Here is a 25628-nt window from a genome sequence, read left to right on the forward strand (position 1 = left end):
TCACAGGCAGTTTGGGACTCTGTGCTGCAGAATCACAGGCAGTTTGGGACTCTGTGCTGCAGAATCAGAGGCAGTTTGGGACTCTGTGCTGCAGAATCAGAGGCAGTTTGGGACTCTGTCCTGCAGAATCACAGGCAGTTTGGGACTCTGTCCTGCAGAATCACAGGCAGTTTGGGACTGTGCTGCAGAATCACAGGCAGTTTGGGACTCTGTCCTGCAGAATCAGTGGCAGTTCGGGACTCTGTGCTGCAGAATCAGAGGCAGTTTGGGACTCTGTACTGCACAATCACAGGCAGTTTGGGACTCTGTGCTGCAGAATCAGTGGCAGTTTGGGACTCTGTTAACAATAATAATAATAATGTTCAAAGCTGAACATGGTGTAAGAGCCAGTGTTTTCCCCTCTCATTAAATTGACAGCAGACAGACCTGTACAAAGAGACCTGGAGAAAGAGTTTTAAAAAGACATTTAATAACATATAAACAGCACCCTTATACAGTACATCTTTCGTTTTTAAAAAATATATTACTCGTTAACAGAAGAAGTTTCATGAAAAAAGCATAAGAATCTATGGATACTAATCACGCATTAAACAAAAATACATTTTTTCCCTAAAGTATATTTCTTTCCTTAATCGTGGGGTATGGTTAAAGAATTCTTCTTTGGGTGAAATATGAATGTATTGATACAAACTTCCACTTCCTTCTGTCATATATTCTGTTTGGGAGTGGCTGGCCTACTTTCACATTTTATTTTCTTGCCACAAATAAAATGTATAACACTTCTTATATCTAAAACAGGCTAAGAGAACATTACAGGCCATTTCTTTTACATTTGATCATTGGCTGAGTTGGAAAAAAATATTCTGCAGCATGTTTGAAATATTTTGGATCCAAGGAAGTCTCTTTCAGCTTTAGTTATTTGATGTAACAAATTATGTGTATTCTTTATATCCATTAAGGTAAGGCTACTACATAAACAACCACAAGTTTTCTCTCCCAAATTTTAATGATATAGAACATTTAAGGTCTATACTTAAATGTAAACATTATTAGTGTCAAATTGCTAATGGAGCAGAAATATTTTGAGAAAATACACAAATGGCAATGAACAGGGGCTCAGTCATGATACAAGCTTCCTTTTTAACTTGGTACTTTACTCTCAACAGAAGTGGTGCCAGGTCAGTGTGGAAAGAAATAAATTCAACCTATGTGTTTTTCTTCCACATCTGAAAGAAGGATTCAGGTCAGTCTGTCCCTGTATCAGAATGTGCTGTGGGCACAGAAGTGCACTGTGGTGTAGCCAAAATGATTTACTTCTCCTCACCATTGTTTTCCTTAGAATAGGTATAATCAGTAATATGGCAGTCCAATTAAAACAACAGATTTGGGGAACTGAAACCTCTCAAGTAACATAAGGTCCTGTTATTAGGAATGAAAACTATTTGAATAAAAGTAAGGTTATTAAACAGGTAATGACAAAGTGGATTTGGATTCTGTTTTAAAAAAAAAACAAGAATAATACCCATCCTCTGGGGATTCTAACCTCTAAACACATAGCAGCAAACACAAGCTTGGCTTGAGTGGTTAATGAAAAAAATGCCCTTGAATGTTAAAAACAAGGATTAAAAAATACATGTATTATGGTAAGAGATGGTCAGTAGCAGGCCTGTGGGCCCCGATTTTATCCTTTTTCTATGCAGTTAACCATCCAGACCATTCATACATAAGCAGCTGTAATGATATCTGTGCATATAGTAGCTAAATATCGTCAGATGGCCACATGAATCATTTTCATATCTCCTTTATAGTTTGGTTCGATGGCTGACTTGAATGATATTCATTTTAACATGAAGGGGGGGGGAGGAATAAGGAGTATTATCCCAAGGGGGAAATAAATAAGTACAAAGAACTAATATATACATAACACTGTACATCACACCTCAGATAGAGCATCTGTGCCGCTGATACGTCTTCCATCGCCGCGGCTCATCCGAAAGGCTAGCGAGCGCTATCTCAGTGGCAGCCACAGGAACGCACCACCATGTTCCTGTACTTCTTCAAGATAACGTTGGAGCTGTCGTCGAAATACAGGACGGAGATAGCGTTCAGTTTGGTCGGGGCGCAACACGGCTTGGGCACGTTGTCCGGGAACATAAGGTGGACCTGGGGGATATAAAGAGACAGCACAAAGGAAGTGTGTTGCCCGGTTATGTGAATAACTGATATTAATAACAGCTCCTTCCAAAGAGCTGAGACTGTTCAGTACAGCCTTAGCACTCACTCCTTTACCAGCTTTCTGTGGTCTAGGTAAGATTGTATTAAGGAAGGTTTAGCTCCACAGGGATTGTGTGTAGAGAAGCTGGTGGATAATTTCTCTATTAAATGACATTCCAGTATTGTATACTTTTGAAAATGAACAGTCATGAGTGGCTGTTAGTTTACAATTATCTGGCTTAAAATGCCAGAGTGACCACCGGGGGCAGCAGAGAGGAGAAAGGTGTTTTTCAGACACAACACTGCTGGTGTGTGAACCTTCAGTAACCCCAGAAGAAGATCATTATGGACCTGCGTGGGCAATAGGGCAAGCTTGTGAGGGGAGGCATCGGCCTGTCCTTTTTGGCATTTAGTTCTCAAGAATTTTGAAATCTGAATATCAACAGCCTGTAATAACAGAATGAAACTACGAAACCCCCTAGTCCTAAAAAGACGACTTTATTCATTCAGTATGCTCCTTCTGTTTTTTTGTACTTACTGTAGGTCTGGATTCAATAATTGTAAGCCAAAAATAAGGACAAATGTTTATTAAATCCAGAACTAAATACAATGACAGTACAAATACAAAAGAAGCACAAGTTTCATACTGAATAAATAATAAAACTCTATTTTAAGGATTAGGGGCAGCATAGTCAATTCATAATAGAGTCATAGACGCAGTATATTATTTGCATGTGTCGTGCCACTTAGACTCCAACAACAATACTCCAAATTTCATTTAAAGACGATCAGTGAAAATCAACTTAAATCCCTGGTGACTACACTTCCATACTTTCCCGCCAGCAGAGATGAAGGGAGTGAGACAAAAAAACAGCCTTCACGTTTTCACCGTTCAGAAACAGGAGATGGCCCCATACCAAGGTCTGCACTATGGCGTGGTTGGTTGCGTTCATATGCGCGTTGAGAGGGAAGGAACATTCTCCGTCGCAGTAAAAGGCGGCGTATCCTTCAGGCGCAATAATCCAGTCCTACAGACAGAAAGACACAGGGTTAAAACATAAAACAAATACCTGTATGTTCCTCAAATATATTTTTGCTGCTAATTTCTTCTCATTACAGCAGCTCTTAAGCAACTGCTAAAGCTACATGCTTACAGCTTAGCATCTACTAGCCAACTCAGAAACTTTTAGTCCATACAGAAAAAAAAAAAAAGTTTTCCTGACAGTCTGCAGACTGTAGTGAAGCAGGCAGACCTGGCTCAAATGCGTATGTGTTTTGGATTCAGACACTTTTCTGTGCTCTGTTGATCTTGCCTGCTGTAATTATGCCTGCCAACATGGCCAGAAGGCGGGGTTTGCACTTTTTGAGAGTATTTCATTGGTTCCAATACACCAGACAAGATCAGTAAAGCGTAGAAAAGTATTTGAATCCAAAAGAAATACATATTTGACCCAGGTCTGGAAGCAGGGGAAGGTCTATTTGAGTGTAAAATACAGGGCAGATCGGTGAGGGAGGATGCATGGCAGGAGAGAGAGAAACCAGCCCGAGCTAAGCGTTCGATCTGAAGCAACAGACAGACAGACAGGCAGATGGCCCCTTACCTGCCAGCCCAGGTCTCGGAAACTCACGTACAGTTCGTGCTTCTTGCAGGCTTGCTTCGGTTCGCTGATGTTTTGGTCTGACAAAAGGAGGACAAAGCAGAAATCACGCGTTAAAACCAAAACAGATTTCCCTTCCCAAAGGGTCGATACACAGGACACGTCTGACATGTTCACCACAAAAATCTCCACGGGTCACAGATGGGGTGGGTAACACATACGTACAACAACTGCCAGATTTAAAACAGAGGTCAAAACATGTACCGTTACTACAAATATGCTAGTTAGGTTTCCATTAGAATATACAACCTAATTTACGTCAGAACAAATAATTGCTTTTACGACGAAAGCAAAACACCCACCAAAAGAGGTACGTCAAAATACTGCAGCTTAGCCTGGGAAAAGGTGTCATGATGTCTTTTGAGCGAGCCCTACATCATTTATGAATATTTGAAATTTGTCCATGAAAATCATTTCAATTTTATAAAATGCAGTCAATGTGCACTGTATGTTTTGCGCAAATTGCATCTGTTTCAGATTCACCTTAATGCTCATTTAGACTTGTTATTTTGTCCAGAATGCTCGTAGAGTTGGCTGCCTCTCGTGTTTACACACACACTGCTTGTTTCCATTACGAAAGCTGCACACAAATTGGACGTGACATTCTACAGTCTCATTAATCAGTCTCACATTAATGGAAATGTAGCCAAAATGTCTCCTTCAGTAATCCACTGGTAGTGGCACTGGAAACACTCATTTGCATTTTGTCGGGGGGGGGGGGGGGGGGCAGTTGTGCTGTTCCCCAAACACTACTTCCTCGATAACCTCTCGGTGACACAAGATTGACCTACAGGGGACACTAAAAGGCTTTGCTCTAATTAAAGGGGGACAAAACGAATCCAGCTTGCTGCTTCACGACAAATTGCGATGATGACCTTGGCTTTACACGGTATCATAATGCCCGCGAACAATAGGAAATCCACACCACCTGCATTTCTGCATGAAATATTTAATAACCGTTAAAAGGAAACAGCAGCACCTCGTCCCGAAGTTGCACGCACACACGCGGTGACTCACAACCCCCCCCCCCCCACCCCCGATTACGATATGGTTGTGTGCTCTGGAGCCTCTTAAAACTCTGGGAGCCTGGGTTTAATATATGGCTTAATGCCGGAGCTAAAAGCAGGGCTAAAATGATGCCAGCTGATGGTGCGGTATGTAGTTAATGTGTCTGGCAACATCTTCAGCCAATGCCGGAAGAGCGTAACTGGCTTTACACTGTTCCGTACTGCGTTCTACAAGCTAATAAGCTCGCTCATAAGCTGAGTAATTTACTTGCTGCCTTTATGTCCGTGTATATTCGCGCCGGTAGCGTGTTTGATTTAACAGGGGACTTTTATGTACGCCGTTTCGTTGCTGCTGTCCCGACCAGGTCTCTCAAAAAGAGATTTTTATCTCAACACACTTCCTGGTTAAAAAAATGAATAAATAACAGGTCCAGACATCAATGAATCTAAAGTGCGGCACAGCTGGCATTTGGGTACGCACAGGCCCGGATGCAGTCTAAATCTGCCCTTAAACTGGACTCCCAGGCTGTCGTGTGAGTATACAGTATGTGGGAATACTGGTGACTAGTGCATTGCCTGCCTATGCACTCAGAGGATAAGAATGCTAATACATAAAATATCCTGACAAAACATACTGACTGAAGCTAAACCAGTAACCACAATGTTGAACTCTGTTTTAATGTTTCTATGGACTTGCAAATGATGTATGTCTAATGCGGTTGTATATTTAGGATACTAGATAAAGAATTTATGATGAAACCATGTAATAACTAAAATGTTCTCCAATTACTGATGAATGAGTAAAACTCATTTGAGGCTGTTGAAAGGTAAGCCTTTACTTTCTTAGTATTTAAGCAACAAACCTCCACGGTAATGTTTGATTCCACTGCATTCTGGGATGCATTACATGCATATTCAGAGTACTGTTTGTGAATCACACGCTTATTAGAGACAGCTGTGCCACTGTGAAGCCACAAGGGAGAGGAGACAGAGGCACATGTGAAAGGGTGGGAGATAGTTGGGAGAGGGATGAGGAAAGACGGAAGAAGGGAGAGTGAGGAATGAGGGGATGAAGGGAGAGGAAGATGCAGTCATTATGTTCAGGGATGGGTGGGAAGGAGTTAGTCTGCTTTGTTCTGCAGCTCTAAAACAATGCTTTAAAAAGCTCCTCAGTAAAAGGGCAGGGCTTAAAGCAGCTGCTGACATCGTTCGTGATTGGATATCAGGAGCGAGGGGCGGGGCCAGGGCCGGGGAGAGACGGGGCGTACACCAATTAAGAGCAAAGGCAAGCTGGCCGAGCAGACAAAACATCCTGTGATTACAGATGAGCTTCCGGCTCCTCATCAGAGAACTGATAAAACAGTAATGCGGGATCGCTAAATTTGGCCCACATGCAAAGTCAATGAATAGCGCTTTGATCGTATGATCCACCCTACTGTAGGCTAGTGGGCTGTGAGCTTTTGCTATGCCCAGGAAAACATCCTAAAAACTAACCACGCATAATAATGACCAAGCATTACCTTATTTAGACCAAACAATCGGGGTGTCACATTTATTGTTGAGTGTGTGAGTGAATGGTGTGTGTGCCCTGCGACCGATTGGCGGCCTGTCCAGGGTGTATTCCTGCCTCTTGCCCAAAGCACACTGGGATAGGCTCCAGCACCCCTTGCAACCCTGACCAGGATAAGGAGGTATAGATAATGAATACATTTGTGGATGGATGGATGTATGGGTGGATGTATGGAAGGATGGATGGATGGATGGATGTATGGAAGGATGGATGGATAGATGTATGGAAGGATGGATAGATGGATGGATGGATGGATGTATGTATGGGTGGATGTATGGAAGGATGGATGTATGGATGTATGTATGGGTGGATGTATGGAAGGATGCATGAATGGATGGATGGATGGATGGATGGATGGATGGTTGGACATTTATTGTTCTTCACAGGAGCGGTTTGGGTGTTTGCAGATAGGTTGGCGGTCCCACCTCCTCCCTTGTGCGCGCGCGCGCTCTCCTGCTGCCCCGCGGACTTGTTCCGGTTCTGGTTCTTGCGCTTGCCCCCGGCGGCTCGCACCGAGCGCAGCAGCACCTCGCTGGCTTTGAAGAAGGCCACCAGGAAGGGCTGCTTGGCCTGCGGGCCGTTCCGCCCCACGATGCCCGCCGACTTCATGTTGATGCTTCGCCCTGCGAGGGGGGGGGACGCGGGGTAAAGGGGAACAGGGTGAGTAACAGCTCGGCCCGCACCCTGTTCTGCACAACAGGGGTCCATCAATCACCCCAATCAGGGGTCCCCAATCACAGAGTCCAGGAACCCCTGGGTAACCTCAGAAACACAGAAAAAATCTGTTCCCTTTGAGGAATGTTCTCTTATATTTTCACATTTTATTAACGGCATATTTTGACAATCGGATACATCACTTCAAATCATTATTGTCATTTGAGAATGAGAATATTGTCATTCAGTATAAAATGCACACTATATCACAACATTTTTTAATATAGATCCATATGATGGCATCCATGTTTCCATGTTGCAGTGTGTTCAGTAGCAGCTGAATTTCAGCCTATAGTGGCTCTTGGGTAAAACCCTATGCCACAGGGCGGTTATTATAGGAGACTTTCAGACAAAGAAAGTTTGGCTGCCCTTTCAGGGCACCATGTAAACTTAAATATACAGCTACAGAACAACTATATACAACTGCAGAACATTGCAGGTTTTATTTTTGTCCCTGAAACTAAATGCCTGTTTTACCAAGTTCAGCCATGTTTTACAGTAATTCTTAATTATATATTTCTGTATTTTTTGACATATTGTTGCAACATAACAGAAAATAGCCAGCTGTTTTGCTGTATACATATGCAAACTACATTTCTACCAAACCATGCAAACTTGCTTTAAACGATAATAAACAGTCAGAGAGGATTAATTTCATTGGCATGAATTCACTTTTTTATGTACCGTTTTAAAATGTCATTTTAAATGTGTCTGTGATGTTCCAGGCAAAACTAAACAAAAAAAATTGTTTAGCCCTATATTTAGCCCAGGACTCTTTATTTTAAGTGTGAGCACTAATTATAATGCCATGCTGTCTGGTCAGGTCTGGTCAGGCTGCTGTACTGCAGTTCAGCCAAGTTTTCTTTTTCAACAAGACTTTTCTAAAACTTTTTAACGGCACAGGACTTCAATATGAAATATTCAGTTTTAGTCAGGATGTAAAGGACATCAGGCGGTACATGTCACACATTTTGTACAGTCTGTATGTTTGATGGCCCGGCAGGCTTCTCGATTTGAGCAGCGGATCCGTTCAAAAAGGCTAAATGCTTCCGAAACCATGCAGCTGTTTTTTGTGGTCGTATTTCATCAAGCAATGTCCCAGATGCATACATTATCCTGCACCCAAGTAGTTCATCAGTGTCTCGCTTTAAAAAATGGAACTTTTCCTTGCTTTATAGTTGAATCATTGCAACTGAAAAAAAACGGCCGAATGTTTTTCTCGTTTTGCCACACAAAGCGAAGTTTCTATGCCATGCGGCCCGAAGTGACAGCTGTTTAACGCGGTGTTGAAATACTACTGCAATGCTCACGCTCTGCTTGTGTTCGATTCCTACAGTGAACTCCAAAATTACTGGCACCATTGAAAAAGTTTGCTTAAAATAAAAAAGAGAACAAAAAAATTGTTCAGAGAAAAGTTATTTTAAACAAACAATAATGGATCCCCTGTCTTAGTACTTTGTGCAACTGCCCTTCATAAAACTAATGAGTTATCTTCTATCTGGGATTAGAGATACTGTTGTTCTCTGCACAACTGTGTTAGTATAAAATAATATAATCTTCCCATTTTTATGAGCATAGAATATATAGTAGCTGCTTGTTACCCGTTTATTGTATACAGATTTATTTTGGTTCTCGTTATCAAATGTGCCAATTATTTTGGAGTCCACCATAAATAATATAAACTATAATGTAAACTATAATGATATTATTACTGGCATACATTTTAACTGTAGGTGACTGCATCTCTACTCTGTTCACAGCATTTATGTTGCATTCTGGGATATCCCTGACACCATCTCCACTCCAACATTCAGCACTTCAACACCAGCCTCCAGGATGACCTCATCATAAATTCAACAGCCTGTAAACAGCCGCCGGGTGGCCATAATAACTGCCTGTTTGTTGAATTAACAGCCGTGCCCGACTACGATAAATTAGAAGCTACTATCGTTACTTTAGTTCTTCAGGACACATTTTGGCAAGCACTGAAATCAGCTGAAAAAAAAAGATAAAAGTAGTGATGTTAAATTAAAACAAATATGGAGTGAATCCACCAATTATGAGCTTTTTATTGCACAAGAGCCAATAAAATATAGCAGTTACAAACTGTTTGTTAAATAAATGAGCGACTGAACAGCGATCGCTGTACTTTTATCAGATTTTACTTCCCCAGAAACAGGGAGTGATAGAAACTGGACGAGAAAGAGCGACTGAGGCTTGGTTCCAGACATTTCTCCTGCTTTTAAGCAATCTGCCCTGCTCAAATTCTCCCTCCTACACCGGGACTACGCTGGGAGAAACACCAGGCCAAATACGTGTGTAAGAGCGACCTATTTCTACATCCAAACATTTTAAATGCGTGTTTATTCAGGTGTGGTCTTTTTGCACAAGTTTAGCATGTAAGTCCAGTCGTGCAGAAGGTTCTGCCATCCAGGATTGTGTTAACATTTTCATAGTGAAATCGGAAGCCATGCTGATCTAATTCCCTAATTATTACAACACGCAATTATATTAAAAATGGTGATTTTAAGTATTACAGTAGTACAGCCTTGAGATTCCTTGGCGAGAACGAAGGTTTCTTTGTGAAAATACACGGTATTTTAATTACATCTTTTAAAAAGGCAGATTATTTCTCCAGCAATTCTCTGCCACAAAACATTGTATTTTATTCCTTTTTTTTCGCTTTTAAATAATCTCCCCGGAGACTCCTTAGCTTAAAGAAAATAGAACCAGATATTTCCAACCTTGTGTGGAAAGGTTTATTTAACATTTAAGGGCCAGCGGACTGTAGTGTGGCGTTCCTTTGCACTTCCTCGCAAGAAAAGCAAACACAGGTTCGCAGGAACACAGAGAGGTGAACTGGGTCCACACTCAGGCACAAAAGCCCATAGAGAGTCACACCACAGAGCTCCTCCACCGAACACCTCTAAAACACTGCGGGCTGCATTCAGTCAACATCTGCCCACGAGCTTTTTGACTTTGACTGAGATGAAGTGTTATTTTTTGTTTCCAGAAACACACTTTTGCGAGATCAGAAAACAGCCAAAATGAACTTGCCAAACTGTTCGCACTTTAATCGTAAATCACCGCAGAGGACGAGTGTTGATTGAGTAGGCCTGTCAGCGCGAGTTCATGCAAATTTAGAAATAGATGGTTTGATTCTGAGCGCTTGAAAACGAATGTTAAAAATATCCTGTCTAAATATACATGACGGAAAGTAGAAACACCTCTTTGCAGACTTCATTGTACAGGGACTGGTCAAACACTGTGGTGGTGAAGCGGCTTCCAACTCAAAGAAGGGTGGAAACGCTTGTCTTCAAGGTTATTTTTCAAGCACAAAAATTAATTTCTTTGTATTTTCTGTAGCCTTCTAAATGCAGCAAAACTTTCATTTCTCATTTTCCTTTAAAGCATCTTTGTGATGGTGCCTCTGTATGAAGTGTAAAGCTGAATTAGGTTGAACTGAACTGCAGCTGAAGTGCATGTTGGCCACAAAGAGGGTCAGCTCTGGGTTATCAGAGGAGGAGCTTTTCTGCTAGTTAACACGGATTGGTCGCCTGTGGTGGCAGCAGTAACCTCAAACTCACAGTCATAGGCTAATGACATAAATCTGCGAACTCACAGTCATAGGCTAATGAAATAAACCTGCACACTCACAGTCATAGACTAATGAGATATACCTGCAAACTCACAGTCACAGGCTAATGAGACAAACTCGCAAACTCAGTCATAGACTAATGAGACAAACTCACACACTCACAGTCACAGGCTAATGTTATAAGCACAGGCTGTCATCTGGACTGTCCAGGATAGGGAGTCCTACCTATGCTTGTGGTGATTGCCGTTATTGCTTGAGTCACTCCAGATGCCTGAAATGGTAGCTTTTAAAGGTCTCCTTAAAGACTTCAGGATGCATGCTTTGGATGTGCAGAGCAGCAGTGAGAGGTGTTAAATGGTCTGTTAAAAGCTTGCGGTTCTAAAGTTTTGTCACTAGGCAAAGTTTCCCAGGCCTGAGGGGGGGTCACCATAAATAGTGTGTTAATGAAGTTTCTTGTGGGCAAACCGATTAGCAGTGATTCACTTTCCTGTTTTCACAATAAACTCCCAGCAACAGTAAAAACAAAATTACCCACACAAATAATTAGGGCGGGGGTGGGTGGGTGGGGTGAGAGGGGGCCGGGGGCATTCCCAAGACATGGTCACTCAACCCTTGACCTCAATCAATCTCACTATCCCTCCTCCTAAGCATTTCAGCAGCTGACTGCCTGTCTACGTGGCACAGTGATTTAGCAACACGGTTCAGAACCATTAGGTTATCAGTTTAACTCCCAAGTGGGATGCAGCTGTTGAGCTGTTGCATACCTGAGCGAGACATTTGCCTTTAATTGCTGCAGTGAATACACACGTTTAGAGGGATACTGCGTATCCTGAACTGTGCCCTGAGTATTATGAGTCTGCCTTGCAAATTCATTACTAAACAAATCCTAGCGATCAAGAATCAACTTTTTAAGGGTGATTTTAAATTAGTTTACAGTTCTACAGGACAGTTCATAGCGATTTTTTGTCACGCTACTGTTGTAAGCTGTGACTCGTAAGTCTCTTACCGTCCATGGTCTCCACGGCGAGCTGTAGGCCCATGTTCTGTTGGGGGTTGAGCACCCAGTGGTTACTGGTGGCCGTGATGTCAAACACCAGCCAGCCCCCGTCAGACGCTCTCAGTTTTTTGGAGTCCAGCAAGAACGTCTCAGCGTCCCTGTGGAAGTAAAGAGAAGCAAGCGTCACTATTTGGCAGGGCATAACTTTCCTTCCCTCCACACTGTGTACTGCAGGCTGGGAGTTCACAGGGGCTGGACTGCACCCTCCACACTGTGTACTGCAGGCTACAGGCTGGGAGTTCACAGGGGCCAGACTGCACCCTCCACACTGTGTACTGCAGGCTGCGAGCAGGGAGTTCACAGGGGCCAGACTGCACCCTCCACAGTGTACTGCAGGCTGCGGGCTGGGAGTTCACAGGAGCCAGACTGCACCCTCCACACTGTGTACTGCAGGCTGCCGGCTGGGAGTTCACAGGGGCCGGACTGCACAGCATGTGCTGCAAAGTATAGCGTGAGCGCGGGGAATTCCACAGAAAAACGGTTTCAGCAGCTCACTGGAGTCTGAATAATGAACAGCTGCCGTGATTGGCTAAAATTGGGCTTGTCATACCCAATACAATAAGAGGGGAGAAGACGGGAGACATTTGGAGGGAAACTACATTAAGCGTGAAGACACTGTGATTAACTTGCCTCATTCCCCCCTCCCCCCTCCCCCCTGCCCCCCTCCAGCCCTCTTGGACACATTTTAAGTACGAGAACAATTCCCAATCAAGTGCTTCCCGTTAATCCACTCGGATTGTGGTTTGAGCCCTTAGTCGGGCCACACAAGGAGAGGGCACACGCTTCCCCCCCCCGGGGTGACTTTCCAACATGGAAACAATATGAAATTTTCGGGGAGGCCCACTGAGCCCGCCACATCGGAAGCAACTGCGTAAACAAGGCACCGCCGGCTAATGAATCCCGTTCTGCAGCACCACAGCCAGCAGATTCGTGCCAAAAAGCCAGGCCCCGCGAGCTAGCGACTCGCTAGCCGGCGCTCGCCGCCCCTCGTCCCCGAGCGCCACGACCCGAAACGCACGTTCCCAAGCCGGCGGAGAGAGTCACCGAATCGCCGGGCGAATCCGGCGACTGTTCTCACGAGCGTGAGAAGCCCGGGGACCGGAGGGGTACGCACGCGCCCGCCCCAAACGGAGTAACTGCTGGATCGTATTTCCAGATAACGCTAGGCGTTTATTTTCAAAAGGGTTGTCGAAACATAATCCATACGGCAACGATCTGTACGCGCAAACAAAATCTTCTCAGTCTGAATCCAGCACGCAAGAACAGATACCGATACCTTTACCATTGACAATAGTAATAATTTTTTAAATTATTATTATTATTATTATTAATAATAATAATAATAATAATAATAATAATAATAATAACAATAATAATAATAATAATAGAAAAATAACTTTATTTTACTGCTTTGTAAACACACTGAAATCCCAGCAGACATTGCAGCCCCCCGGGATGTGACTTTTTTTAAAAGGTCCCCGCTTTAAAAGCTTTTTTGGAGAGGATGTGCTGCCCACCGTCAAGGCCTCGCTTCCTGAGTCTGATGTTTCGGACAGGGACCCGGGAACTCCCTCTCGCCCCATCAGCAGGCCCCGCTGAAGTTACCGCCGCCGCCTTTTCCGTGCAGTCAGGGGCGGCGGCCATGAAGACTGTCCCCATCAACGTGGGCGGAGGAGGAGCCCGTAACTCTACATAATGCCGCTGGCTTTTTTCAGCTACCCTGTCGCCATCTAGATAATTCACAAAATGTTTCCAAATGGGTCATTTCCAAATTGTTTTTTTTAAATTATTTTTATTATCTAGCTTGTCCCTCATCCATGAGTTTTCCTAACTTCTATACCATGTGAGGTGCTAAGAAAAATAGCCTCTTTCATGTCACTGCACAGGATTGGTCGATATGTGCACATGACCAATAGGACTAGCGCAGCGACTAGTATTGATTATTTCCATAGATTGTTCCTGATCCTACGTGTCACAACACGCCGACTCCCTATGCTTACGACCCAGTAAAACTTTGGCCGCCAGCATCTCGATGAAGGCCTGGGTGATTTCACTGGAGGCCCGAGACGGAGTTTTACACGGCAACAGAGGCGGCAACCGGCAGGGAACCTCCGACCGAAGGGTTTATTGGGGGGGCTGGCGGGAGGCGGTGTTTCCACGGCGATCGCCCGCGCTCGTACTTACCGGGCGAGCGTGGGGCCCCGTTTAAGTGCGCCCCTGTGTGTTCAGCTATGTCAGGGGTTTCGGGAACGTCGTTAACAGACGCAGCTGGGCTTCGTGGATTCGCGAGCGTTTTTAAACTGCAGAAGCTGTGCAGGCGAATAAATCTGCGTGCTCGCAGTACGCCCTCGGAGCACACACAGAGCCCGAGCGGTACGCTCAGCCACCAGTTTTAAACACTTAGCGCATAATACGGGCGAAATTCTGCTAGTTAGGCTAGAGCCAAAACAATGCTACGACAAATTAACACTGAGGAAAAAATAATTACTGATTACTGACGCTAAGCGCTACTGATTTACACGGATTAATCACCAAGTTAATAGTTTATTGGGTATTGTAAGGAAAAATAAAGGGAAACAGGTAAAGAGCACAGATTGATTTAAAGGTAAAATGCTGTATTAAATGCCTGTATGTCCACCTCTGGTGTCTGTCTCTGATATGAAGAAGTGCTCCTAACCCTAACCGTAACCACAGCTACAGCTCAAAGCACCCGAGACCCGGCCCTTGTACTCTGGGCATTCTGTGGAAAGCTGTGTAAACTAAACCCCATTCACCAAGCCCCATTGACTAAACCCCATTCACTAACCCCCAGTTACGGACTGGAGCACTGCATTGTAAATATTACACTATCATTCCCTTTCAGCTTTCAGTCCCGGGCATGGGAGCCCTCCCTTAGCGTATTTAGGAAGGTCTGGACCTCCCCTGGTGCCCTAAACCCTCTCCCCTCCTTTGTGAAATTCCCTGTGAAAGTCCCGACTCTGTACCTCACTCTGCAGAAAAGGGCCGGCACAACAGGTCACAGTCGTTTTACTGAGTTAAACTTTTAAAATGTTCTCTTTTTTTCCTCCTGGTTCATGAACAGCACCACTTTGTTTAAGTGCGGTGCTAGTGCCAGTAAAACTTAGCCCGGAGTCTTGACAACGTAGCTCGGAGTCTTTAAAACTTAGCCCGGAGTCTTTAAAACTTAGCCCGGAGTCTTTAAAACTTAGCCCTGAGCCTCGAAACTTCCACATCTGTGCTTCAATAAGGAGGTCTGCGTTATTGGCTGTTTAATGACCATCTGAAATGCTCTTTTTTCCCCTCTTTTTTCAGTTTAAGCCAAAAAAACAAGCTCCATTCACATCAACAAATGATTATTTTGGAACTGGAATTTTGTGGTGAGTATCTTGTGTTCAGACGCGAGGATGAAGAGTCCGTCTTCTGTCTAATGAGAGAATCCCACAGATGTATTGGCAATACTTGTAAGCTTTTACAGTGTGTGAGTGTGTGCGTGTGTGTGCTTACGTGTGTGCGTGTGTGTGCGTGTGTGTGCGTGCGTGCGGGTGTGTGTGTGTTGGGGGGCTTACACCTAATGAGACACATATGCTTTTTATGACGTTCCATGCAGTCCTTTCTTTAATAAATGCAGGACCGTCTGGATCTAAGCAGGTCTTTGTGTGGGGGAATTTTCCTTTGTTCGTGAAGTATGTGGTCTGATAGGAGCTCCGGCACCTGCCTCCACAGCTGCCTGGGGGGCTTGTGGTGAAGGGAACAATGACAGACACAAGGCTCTTATCTCACTGAAACGGGGGGAGCTAAAAATACATTTTAAAACACACACATACATAAACGTATTTTCTGAGGATTCAAATGCTCTCTCAAACGATTTACTGTTTTCCCAAATATTCCGTTAATAGTTGAGTCCAATTGTACCCGTTTACACGTAATAAAGGCTTAACACTTTTTCTGTATTATTAAATCTCATTCCGGAATGCTCTGTTCTTGTTTGCAAAATTGTTTCATTTTATCCATGATTATTCCTTGCATAAAGCGCCAATGGTTATATTTTTAGGTTAATATGATTTAACTTCTACCATTAAATGCAACATTTCAGTTTTCAACAAACAATTTTTGAGATAATCACCTCAATTAATGATTTAGCATTGAAAATTAAAAGCGTGCACATTTATTTTTGAAAGTAATGTCAAATGTTTTCAAACGATTGAACCCAGGCCACATGTGCGCCACTTTGTGTTGTGGACAGAAACTAGGCAACAACAAAAAAACACTGTAAAACCTGACATAGAAAAACAGTCAGGCGGAATCTATAAGCACATGCAAGATACCAAAATGTTAAACATACAAGTTAGACAGACACTGAAAATCGACTCGATCATGTGTGTCCCTGTGAATCTGAACCCTGAGCTGGACAGAGACGGATGGGTTCCCCCTGTGGAGTCTGGTTCCTCTCCAAGTTCCTTTCCACATTCCATCCAGGGAGATTTGGAACTATCACTGCGGACATACTGTGAAGCGTACTGTGACACATTCTTTTTAAATTGCACTACTGAAGGTTGGAACGTCGGTACTGTGTTTGGAAAGATGGCTGCTCAGGGAGTGAAAGGGTTAAATCATTAAAACCTGATGTTCCTGTCGATGTTTGGATGGAGCTGTGTGTGAACCTCACTTGTGGCAACCGGTTCGGGACAGCGTTTCAAGAAAAACAAGGAGAGCACTTCCCCTCTAACTTGTACAGCACAGGAGGTCAAACAATTGTTTATGCGCAGTTTATTAGTTTAAGAACATTTATCCTACAAAATATGAAGAAAATTTTTTTTTGCGTCTGAGGAGACCCGTAAGGTATAAATGAGAACGTTTCAGATCCCAAGAACAGAACAACGTTGTAAGAATAGCCGATACACTAGATAAATATCACATACCAGTGGTCACATATTGTTTTAACAGCCTGTCCGTGATTTATAAATATGATATCAGAAATGTACACAAGCAGCTTCAGACTGTACTGGATGGGGTGATGATGATAAATTCAACAACGCACTCGAAACTTCCTGAAACAAATGGCTTAATCACCACAAGAAGAGGAGGAATCCCCAGAAAGTTCCAGAAGCACGCTAACGTAAACAGGATGTGCTTTTATTTTCTGCCTGACGGCCGGCCTAAAGTGTTTCACGGAGCAGAGCCCTGCCGAACGGCCGTTTAAAAAAGAGGTTTTTGTTGAAGAAGACGTACAAGCGCACGAGGGAGAAGGGTAGCACTGCGGTGGATTTTTTTTCTTACGCTTTCTAGCGAATATAACACTGGTTCACCCCTAGCCAATGTTATCAAAAACCGGCCTCACGTTAAAGATTAAGCATTCAAAATGCAGCCAGAACTCTACACCCATTTCCCATTTAAGCCGTTGTTCAACTTTCAGAATGTGTAAGGTTCGTTCCCCGCGTATGGAACACCCCTCATATTCGGTGACTCGGTACGCCCGATCAACAATAAACAAAGGACATTCGAGACCCTTGGTTCCCCTCAGTTTGAAAAGAATATGAGAGAGCTTTTTCTTTCGCGTTTTTTTTTTTTTTTTTTTGGAGGAGGAGAATCCGAGACTCATAAAACCATTGAGTGATAAATTGCAATCATCTCAACAATGGTCCTTCCCATTTTCAAGGGGCCTTCCCTAAGGATATCTCTGTCGAAACCCCCACCTCCCAGGTACAGGAATTTGATTTCAGCAGAAGAGTATAGCGGCCATAGAATGTTTATATTGCCAGTTAGACGGCACGGCAGACCATAAAGAAAATTGATAAATAACTCACATCAACAGGTAACTCCAACAAAAACACAAAAGCTAGCCGGTTTCACAGGAAACCCTGACAACAAATACAGAACACCCAGGAGACGCAACGCACGTACACAACAGCGCAAAACATTGACACGCCTAATTGATTTCGCATACGTCCTTTTAGCCTCGTGTGTTGTTTTGTGAGTAAAAAAATGTGTCTCCTGTACTCACTTGTTCTGGTGCTCCTTGATCACCTGGTAGACGCTGACTTTCAGGGTGACGTTCTCGTAGCGGGCGTGGCTGCGGTCTTTGTAGATGCGAAACTCGGCGGCGGTCACCGCCTCCCCGTCCGGTATCTGCGTCAGGTCGAAGCGAAACTCTTTGTAGTGTCTCCGCTGGGGGGAAAAGTCCTTGTCTCTCTCCACTAAGAAGAGGGAAAAAAACACCAGGAGAGAAAGAAACAAGAATCTTAACTTTTTGGGGTAAGGCAGCACTTTAGGATACGCACAGTTGGGTCCATTTTTGATGGATGTTCACAATTTTTTGCCCTGAATTATAATAGATTTTTTTTTAGCATGTCAGCAGTTGGTTTCTGGGGGGGGGGGGGGGAGTATCTGTTATAAAAATATCCAGCATTCCTAACCTAATTAAAATATGCTGACTACCAACTGAAACCCAGTCCGGTGTATAAGAATAAGAGCCCAGAAAACTCAGGTAGCCATTCCCAGCCAGGCCAGAAGCTGCTCTCTCTCCGGTTTTCGCTCCTCATGATGAATGGCCTGTCAGCTCGGAAAAACAAGCCCGTTTCAATTAAAGACACTTTCTCCGGGTCTGTCATTTGACGGAACAAAAACAAGAGGACGAAAGAATTCGTCAGCCGTGTTTCCAGCACCGTTTTCAACCGTTTCTAGACACAAATTCCCAGCTCCCAGCTCCCATTCTGTGTGCAGTGTAATGTATTACTTTGACAGAGCCATTGACGTGCTACATTACGATCTGCCTTTTGGCCGCAGACCTGCAGAAGCCCCTGCAGGAGGTCCTTGGAGAAGCCAAAATAATCTGGGATTGGGTGCGAAATACCCCAGGCAGCTATCAGTTTCCTTCCGCAGCAAAACGGTGCATGTTTGACACGTAGCGGATTAGCGTGCTCACTGCGGAAATGCTAGCGTTAGCCCGCGATTCGAGAACGCTGCACGTTTAACACGCAGCGGATTACCATTCCCACTGCTAGCGTTAGCCCGCGATTCGAGAACGCCGCACGTTTAACACGCATCGGATTAGCATTCCCGCTGCTAGCGTTAGCCCGCGATTCGAGAACGCCGCACGTTTAACACGCATCGGATTACCATTCCCACTGCTAGCGTTAGCCCGCGATTCGAGAACGCCGCACGTTTAACACGCATCGGATTAGCATTCCCGCTGCTAGCGTTAGCCCGCAATTCGAGAACGCCACGCTGCTCCTCGCCAGGCATGCCCACCCGGCGCCCGCCATCCCTTTCGATGGCACACGCAAGGACACGTGTCATAGTTACAGTCACATGTTACGGATGAAGCAGTCGGCGGGCCTTAAGAAAAACCATAAGCACGATCGGTGCAGGCCTCATTATCACACCCATTAAACACCCCAAGACCCCCCCCCAAAAATAAATAAATAAATAAATAAAATGTCTTTGTCAAGCTGATAAAAGTTAGCGGTTTGGCGGGTGAGGGACGGCTCGGCTCTGTGAGCGCGTCCAGTCCGGCGAAGGCGGGGCGAGCTCGGGCCTGTCTGTGTGTTCCTCGCGGGAACGATGCCGCGCTTCTCCGCCGATAGTTTATCTGCAGCGCAGGCCCGGCGGTTACTTAGCGCCGGGGAGGTCGGAGGTCACGCGGGGGCGGGAGCGCCGCAGCTCGCTCCAGGGCCCTGCGGCGGCGGCGGCGGCTAACTGAGAGCAGAGGAGCGGAATATCAAACACGTCGCCCGACAGATAGCCGCAGATTAATGAGGGAAGTGAGAAGACACCGCGGGGTCAGGGGTGGTGGAATGCCATCGCCCCCCCCCACCTACCCCCTCCCCCCTGCGGGGGGGGGGCGCTCACCCCTCTGCTACTGACCAACGGTTAAAAAAACCATTAGAAAGTGCCCTCAATTTCAGCAATCACTCCTGCACAATAACTCCAAAATCTGTCACGGCGATATCATAAGGAAGGTTTATGAATCAATATATTGATTCACTTCCTCTCCATTTTACCATCTCATGTATGAGGCCGCCACACATTACATGCTGATGCTATAAAAGAACCCTAATCCTAACTATAACATAACAAGAGTATTACACTAACTATGAAACTGAAATACTGTGATGAAATGTGAGTATATCAAAAACTGTCAATTTTTCTGTCAGTTATATAACAATTATCATTATAAGCAACACATCTTGTGCAAACACATCGATATATATTGGTTGACATCAGTAATACTGCCTTTCATATTAGGTGACATGGTTTCAAAAAGTGATCCAAAAAAGCAACATAACTCTGTAACACTAATATACTGATGATAATAATGGCCTTTATGAGCAACATTACATATTACATTTCCCTGAGGGTTTGCATGAACTGGGAGCAGGCAGGGGACACATTACAATAATGCTGAAAATATTCTGTAAGACAGGATCACATGCATAGTGAATGACTGAAGTGAATAAATACTGATTCTAATAAATTAATTTTTAGGTTTTATTCTCCACCAGCATTTTAATATCAATATAAATTGATAATCTATGTTCAAAGTCAAAGCAAATTACCTGTCTATTTTACATACTTTGAAATCTGTGCGCTACTTGAAGCCTTACCCTGAACAGTACACAATTTGTAGCCAGAGCACACACACACAAATGAACTGTTCTCCAATTAACCAGCTAGAAAGCCGGTTACTAGTAGCAGTTACTAGTTTCCTTTATGAGCACCACGTTGGCCTAATCATCTACAGTATGTAGGGCAGCAGACTTTGGTGAATGACAAACATTCAACAAAATAAGATTAATTTTAGACCCAAATCTCTTTTTAGTGCCTTAACATTGATTTCAAAAAGTTGAATCAAGTGAATTTATTTTAGCACCATTTCTTGTGGTCTTAAACTAAACAGTGTAAAAGGCAAATTAGTTTTTGACTTGTCATTTTACAGTTGCATACTGAATAAAGTAAATCAAAAACATATTTCTATTCACATACAACAAAAGACAAAATAGATTTTAAAGGCAATACTGTGCTTGATATTTTAGTCATTTTCGACTATTCTATGAATGTCCGCTTTTCAGCAATTGCAGTTTTTAGTGCTATATATTGCTTAATGGAATTGAGGGTATTATTGGAATTTTAAGCACGGTGTTCCTGGGTAGCTGCATAGCTCCCGCTAGTGCCGTTGCTCTTACGAATTCCCCCGGGGGAAGCAGAATAAACATGCTGCTGGGGAGGCGCGCAGCGGCAGCAGCGTCTCTCCTTCTGCAACGCGTGGATGATAAAGCGACTCCTCAGACATCTGTCTCCGAGCATCTGCCCTGACCTCCGTGACACAAACAGAGCGCGAACGTGGGTACACATGCGGGGGGAGTTCTCCAAACAAAACCAACAGTGCGTCAGTCCGTCTCGCCCAAACAGGGAGCTCTTAAAAAAAAAATACATTTAAAAAAACGGCCTTCACCAACCTGTCTCCCTGACGTGACGATAAAATTACTGTAATTCTCCCTAACCTGTTCTATGAAAACCAGGAGGCATTCTCAGAAAACTCGATATTTACAACGGTGCTGACTGATGCACTGCCGTGCGTGGAGACAAGGGAACCAACACGATGCTGGAATGTAGTTTACATCCAGTGACAAATATATGTACACTCAACGTCCCTAAAATTGGAGGGGGAGAGTTTCTCGAGGTGGAAAGCACACACGGGCCACTGGTCTCAAGTGGAAACAGATGGGAGATGGGACCGGGGCCGGGGCGGGGTTCGACCCCCCTCGGTGACTCCCTGTTCAGCCAGAGAAAGAGAGAGAGAGAGAGAGAGCGAGCGCGAGCCCACAACAGGGTTCTATCAGCAAAGCCCTGCTTCCACTGCCCTGTAAACAGACTGCATTTATATAGCACTTTTATCCAAAGCGCTTTACAATTGATGCCTCGCATTCACCAGAGCAATTAGGTGTCTTGCTCAGGGACACTTCGACATGCCCAGGGCGGGGGATCGAACCGGCAATCCTCCGACTGCCAGACAAGCGCTCTTACCTCCTGAGCTATGCCAGCCCTTGTTCTGGAAATACATTTTGCTCGGGGGCATCCCTGAGGGTGTGGGTTAGGCAAACTGTGCTCATGTTAGCACCTAGCCCAGCGTATGGTCAGGGCTTCTTATACCTGTCACGGTCTTCAAAGCATGAAGTCGCAGTCGGCTTTGGTGTGTTGAATAATGCAGCTTAAGACCTGCACAGCTACGGGACCGTACTTGTGATGTGTGTTTGTTTAAAGTCGAGCACACCATGGAGTGAAAAACAGCACGATGAAGTGTTTAATCCGATTCCCCCCCCTCAAAAGCTGTTACCATAAATGTGGGGGAAAATCCTTTCAGAAAAACAGACCTCACTCAACCTCTTTCCTCTCTTTAACAACAGGAAGTAATTAAACCCAATTATCCCCCAGGTCAGACAGTCATCTGATAAGTTTGTATGAACAGTGGGGTGAAAGGTCATGGCTACTGAGCAATATAGTACTAATCATCCTTATTATCTTCCCCCCAAATATCAGTTCAAAAGTCTTTATTACAACAACTCACACTTAGAGTCATTTGCATTACTACCTCTAATCTCAACTTCACATTGGATTGCTTTCTAGAGAGAAATGAGAATCATCGAAGACCAGACAATAATTTATCTGTTCCTTTTTTGATAATTTGCGACCACGTGACATTAGGATATTTTTTCATTTTATCACAGTCCAGAAAAGGATGCAACCCACCCCTCACCTAAAATGTCGTTTTTGTTCAGCAAATGCTGATTTATAACGAAGAAAAAATACTTAGAAGACTGGGATCTTAGTAGATCATAATCAGATAGTTCATTGGAACTCGCCGCGGAAAAAGGCGTGTTCCACTGAACTATCTGATTATGATGACCACCATAGTGCGAAAAAAGGAGGCGAAAAGTTAATTATAAGGGAGTGACCCTATGCACCTTTATATCACGCGCACTTTCTGGATTCTTCTCATCCGTTTTAAAGGTTATAAATTTTAAACTTGGATATAACAGATGCCATAAGATTCTATGAAAAGTTACTACTGCTTTATGTGGAAAATTTAGCCGAAAGCAAACTTTTTTCCTTGTTTTAGCCTTATTAGGAAAATCAATCAATTCGAGTTTTGAAGTGACAAATCCGGAACAATGTGGTATTAGTCATAACTACGAGTATCACATTCATATCATAATAATAATATGCTATTTTTATATTTAGTATGCAAAGAGTAGGGTAATATTAGAATAAGGCCTAGCCTACATCCTCAATATCCAGAAATAGCTGATAATTGTAACGGCTGCCGCTGGTGTTTGTTTACCTCCAAAACCGCGTGTTTTGAAGCAAAACTCTGTAGTTATTACTCAAGGCTGATGCACACTGTTTTAATTAAAAACTATGAAACAGCATGCATCCAGGGTAATGACTGTACTTTCGAAATGAATAATAAACGAAGCCGGGTTTTATATGACCTGGGGCACTTCATATTTTGAAACAGTCCGGGTGGATCAATGGAGAAACCAAATATGAACTAAAAAGTTTCGCGTTACGTTTATTGCGCTACATGTGCTACTGTTTCAGTCACGTTGCACGATGGTGTAGCCTGCACCAAAACATGACATTAATGGAAATATTTTGCTGTGTAACATTTTAATAATGTCGCTTTTACGTTATGAATTATACAAACTGATTTTTATTTTTTTATTTTACATTTCACTGTTTTGGCTTCGGAAGGCTAAGCATTAAGTTATTTTTAAAATAACTTAGCCTTCAACAGTTAGATTACCAACACAAAAAACTATTAATTTTTTTATTTATTTTTGTGTCATATAAAAAGCATTTCATTTCCCGTTAAACGTGTCATATAAGAAGTTTGTTCAAATTACAAAATGCCTTTTGCCGAATTCACCCTTTTGGCAAGCACACCTGTTACCCACATACTGAAATATTTTATGGCAAGCTATGAATTATGTAACCATTCAACGCCTGGTTACGTGAAAATTCAACTTCAATTTCGGGTTGTTTTAATCAGTCTCGACATATTTAAAGTTTACAACAACTATAGGCTACTGCCTAACCGTGAAGCAATCAAATTGATCGAATACAGTCCAGTTTTGCACATTAAAAAAATTGTAAAGTATATTCATTTCCCAGACTTGGAAAAAAAAACACACGTTATTATTATTTCGTCTTCGGGATCCCAAATTAAAATAATGAATGGAAGCCCTCAACGAATGCTAGATGTAAGCAGAAACTTTTGAAAAGGAATGATAAAACTTGGTTTAAAATCTAGCAAGGGTCAATCAATACAGTGGCATACATAGGCTACTAGGCATATACGGGTAATTATATGTAAAATATACCAAACTAAATATTATATTGTTTTGCTTTTTTCGGGACCGTTGCCTCGTAGGGGTTGGATTTAAAAACGTTTGTGCGCCAGGACAGCCTATAACCGAGTGGTTAATCCATCACACACTGAGCGTCCATAACTGCGGTGTCCAGCGCGGCACAGAAGCAGCGAAACACGCACGAGAACCGAGATCCAGGGAACGATGAAACCGTATCCCAAATGTATACGTACCCAAGTTGACAAAGCTCATGACCATGTCGGCGTCGTTGAGAAAGTTGGTGTCGTGTGAGGTAGCCAGCGGAGGGCTTTGACTAGCAAGAGAGGCAGAGCGATACGGCTGCGCTGCGCGGGAGTATCCATGTGGAGAGCCATAGAACCCTTTACGCGAACTTCCCGGGGTCTTTCCCGGGGACCCTTTCCCAGTTCCCTCCAGCGTCCCGTCTTCCTCCTCCGTCGACATGGCGTTGTATAGGTCCAGCATAAACAGAGGGGCCGACGACGCTTGTTTTCCCGGAGAAAACGGCCTGGGACGGTGCGGTAAACCCAAAATAGACAGAATTTCTCTCTGAATCTCTCTCCGTTCGTGGTTACGCAACCTCCTGTAAATGAAACTAGAATGCACATGGTTGTCTCCCAAACCACACTGAACGCATTGTAGAAAGCCCCAGCAACTCCACAAAAGTCCAAAGGCAGTTGGACCAAAGAGCTTTAACGGCCTCATCTCAGTAAGTTAAAACAATTCCGTTATAGAGGGATATTTCAGGTTTCCATGCTAGTGGAAGTCCCAAAAATCACTTTTCTCAAAGTGTCTTATCCTCCCGTGAACGTCAGTACTCGCAGTAAGTCACATCACAGTGGCGATGCTCCTTAATCTGATTATTTCAAACTACCTGTATTCTAATAAAACGTTCCTCTTCAGTAAACGCCGCGCCTCCTTTGTCCTCAGAGTCATGCAAGAGTGTAGGCTTCCTGTTACTCAAATTCTCATATTTAATGCTACACCTTGTCGAAGTTAGCTCCTGCCTTTTAGCCAAGATCCCATCCCGCGCTTAGTAGATAAGCCGTTCATGAAGCGTTGCAAAAACAAGCAAAACGTTCACTCTTCACTCATCTTCGTTCTTATGAAGTACAGGAACAGGTAGCCTGTGTCCTCAGCGATCAAATGTGGCAGGTTTACACAGGTAAATATTGAAGAGGTTCCAATTTTGTTTTGAGAAAACCTTAACGTATTCGCAGCTCAGATCTTAACGACAAACTTTAAGTATTGCCGAGGAATGTGTCGAAACAGTAGTTTGTAGAAGTCCATCCCACCCAAAACGAGAGTATATCGTCCACCTCTAGTGGTGGCTGCACCAAAACTCCAGCGACATTTAGATGAATATGGCGCAACTCTGATGTGAAAAAGGAGATACTTGTAATTTGAACCGACCCTTAGCAAGT

General features: G+C 43.7%; 1 protein-coding gene across 1 annotated transcript; it reads right to left on the bottom strand.

The window, feature by feature from the left end:
* Positions 1-452: 452 nt before the first annotated feature.
* On the bottom strand, positions 453-25628 carry bmp5 (bone morphogenetic protein 5). Its single transcript, XM_064317381.1, has 7 exons — positions 24420-25628; positions 17820-18012; positions 11768-11916; positions 6875-7072; positions 3816-3892; positions 3132-3242; positions 453-2163 (listed from the first exon to the last, which is right to left on the bottom strand). The coding sequence occupies exons 1-7, from the start codon at positions 24907-24909 to the stop codon at positions 2014-2016; spliced, it is 1368 nt and encodes a 455-aa protein (XP_064173451.1). The 5' UTR covers positions 24910-25628; the 3' UTR covers positions 453-2013.

Source organism: Anguilla rostrata, chromosome 18 (assembly GCF_018555375.3).
Source record: "Anguilla rostrata isolate EN2019 chromosome 18, ASM1855537v3, whole genome shotgun sequence".
NCBI lineage: Eukaryota > Metazoa > Chordata > Actinopteri > Anguilliformes > Anguillidae > Anguilla > Anguilla rostrata.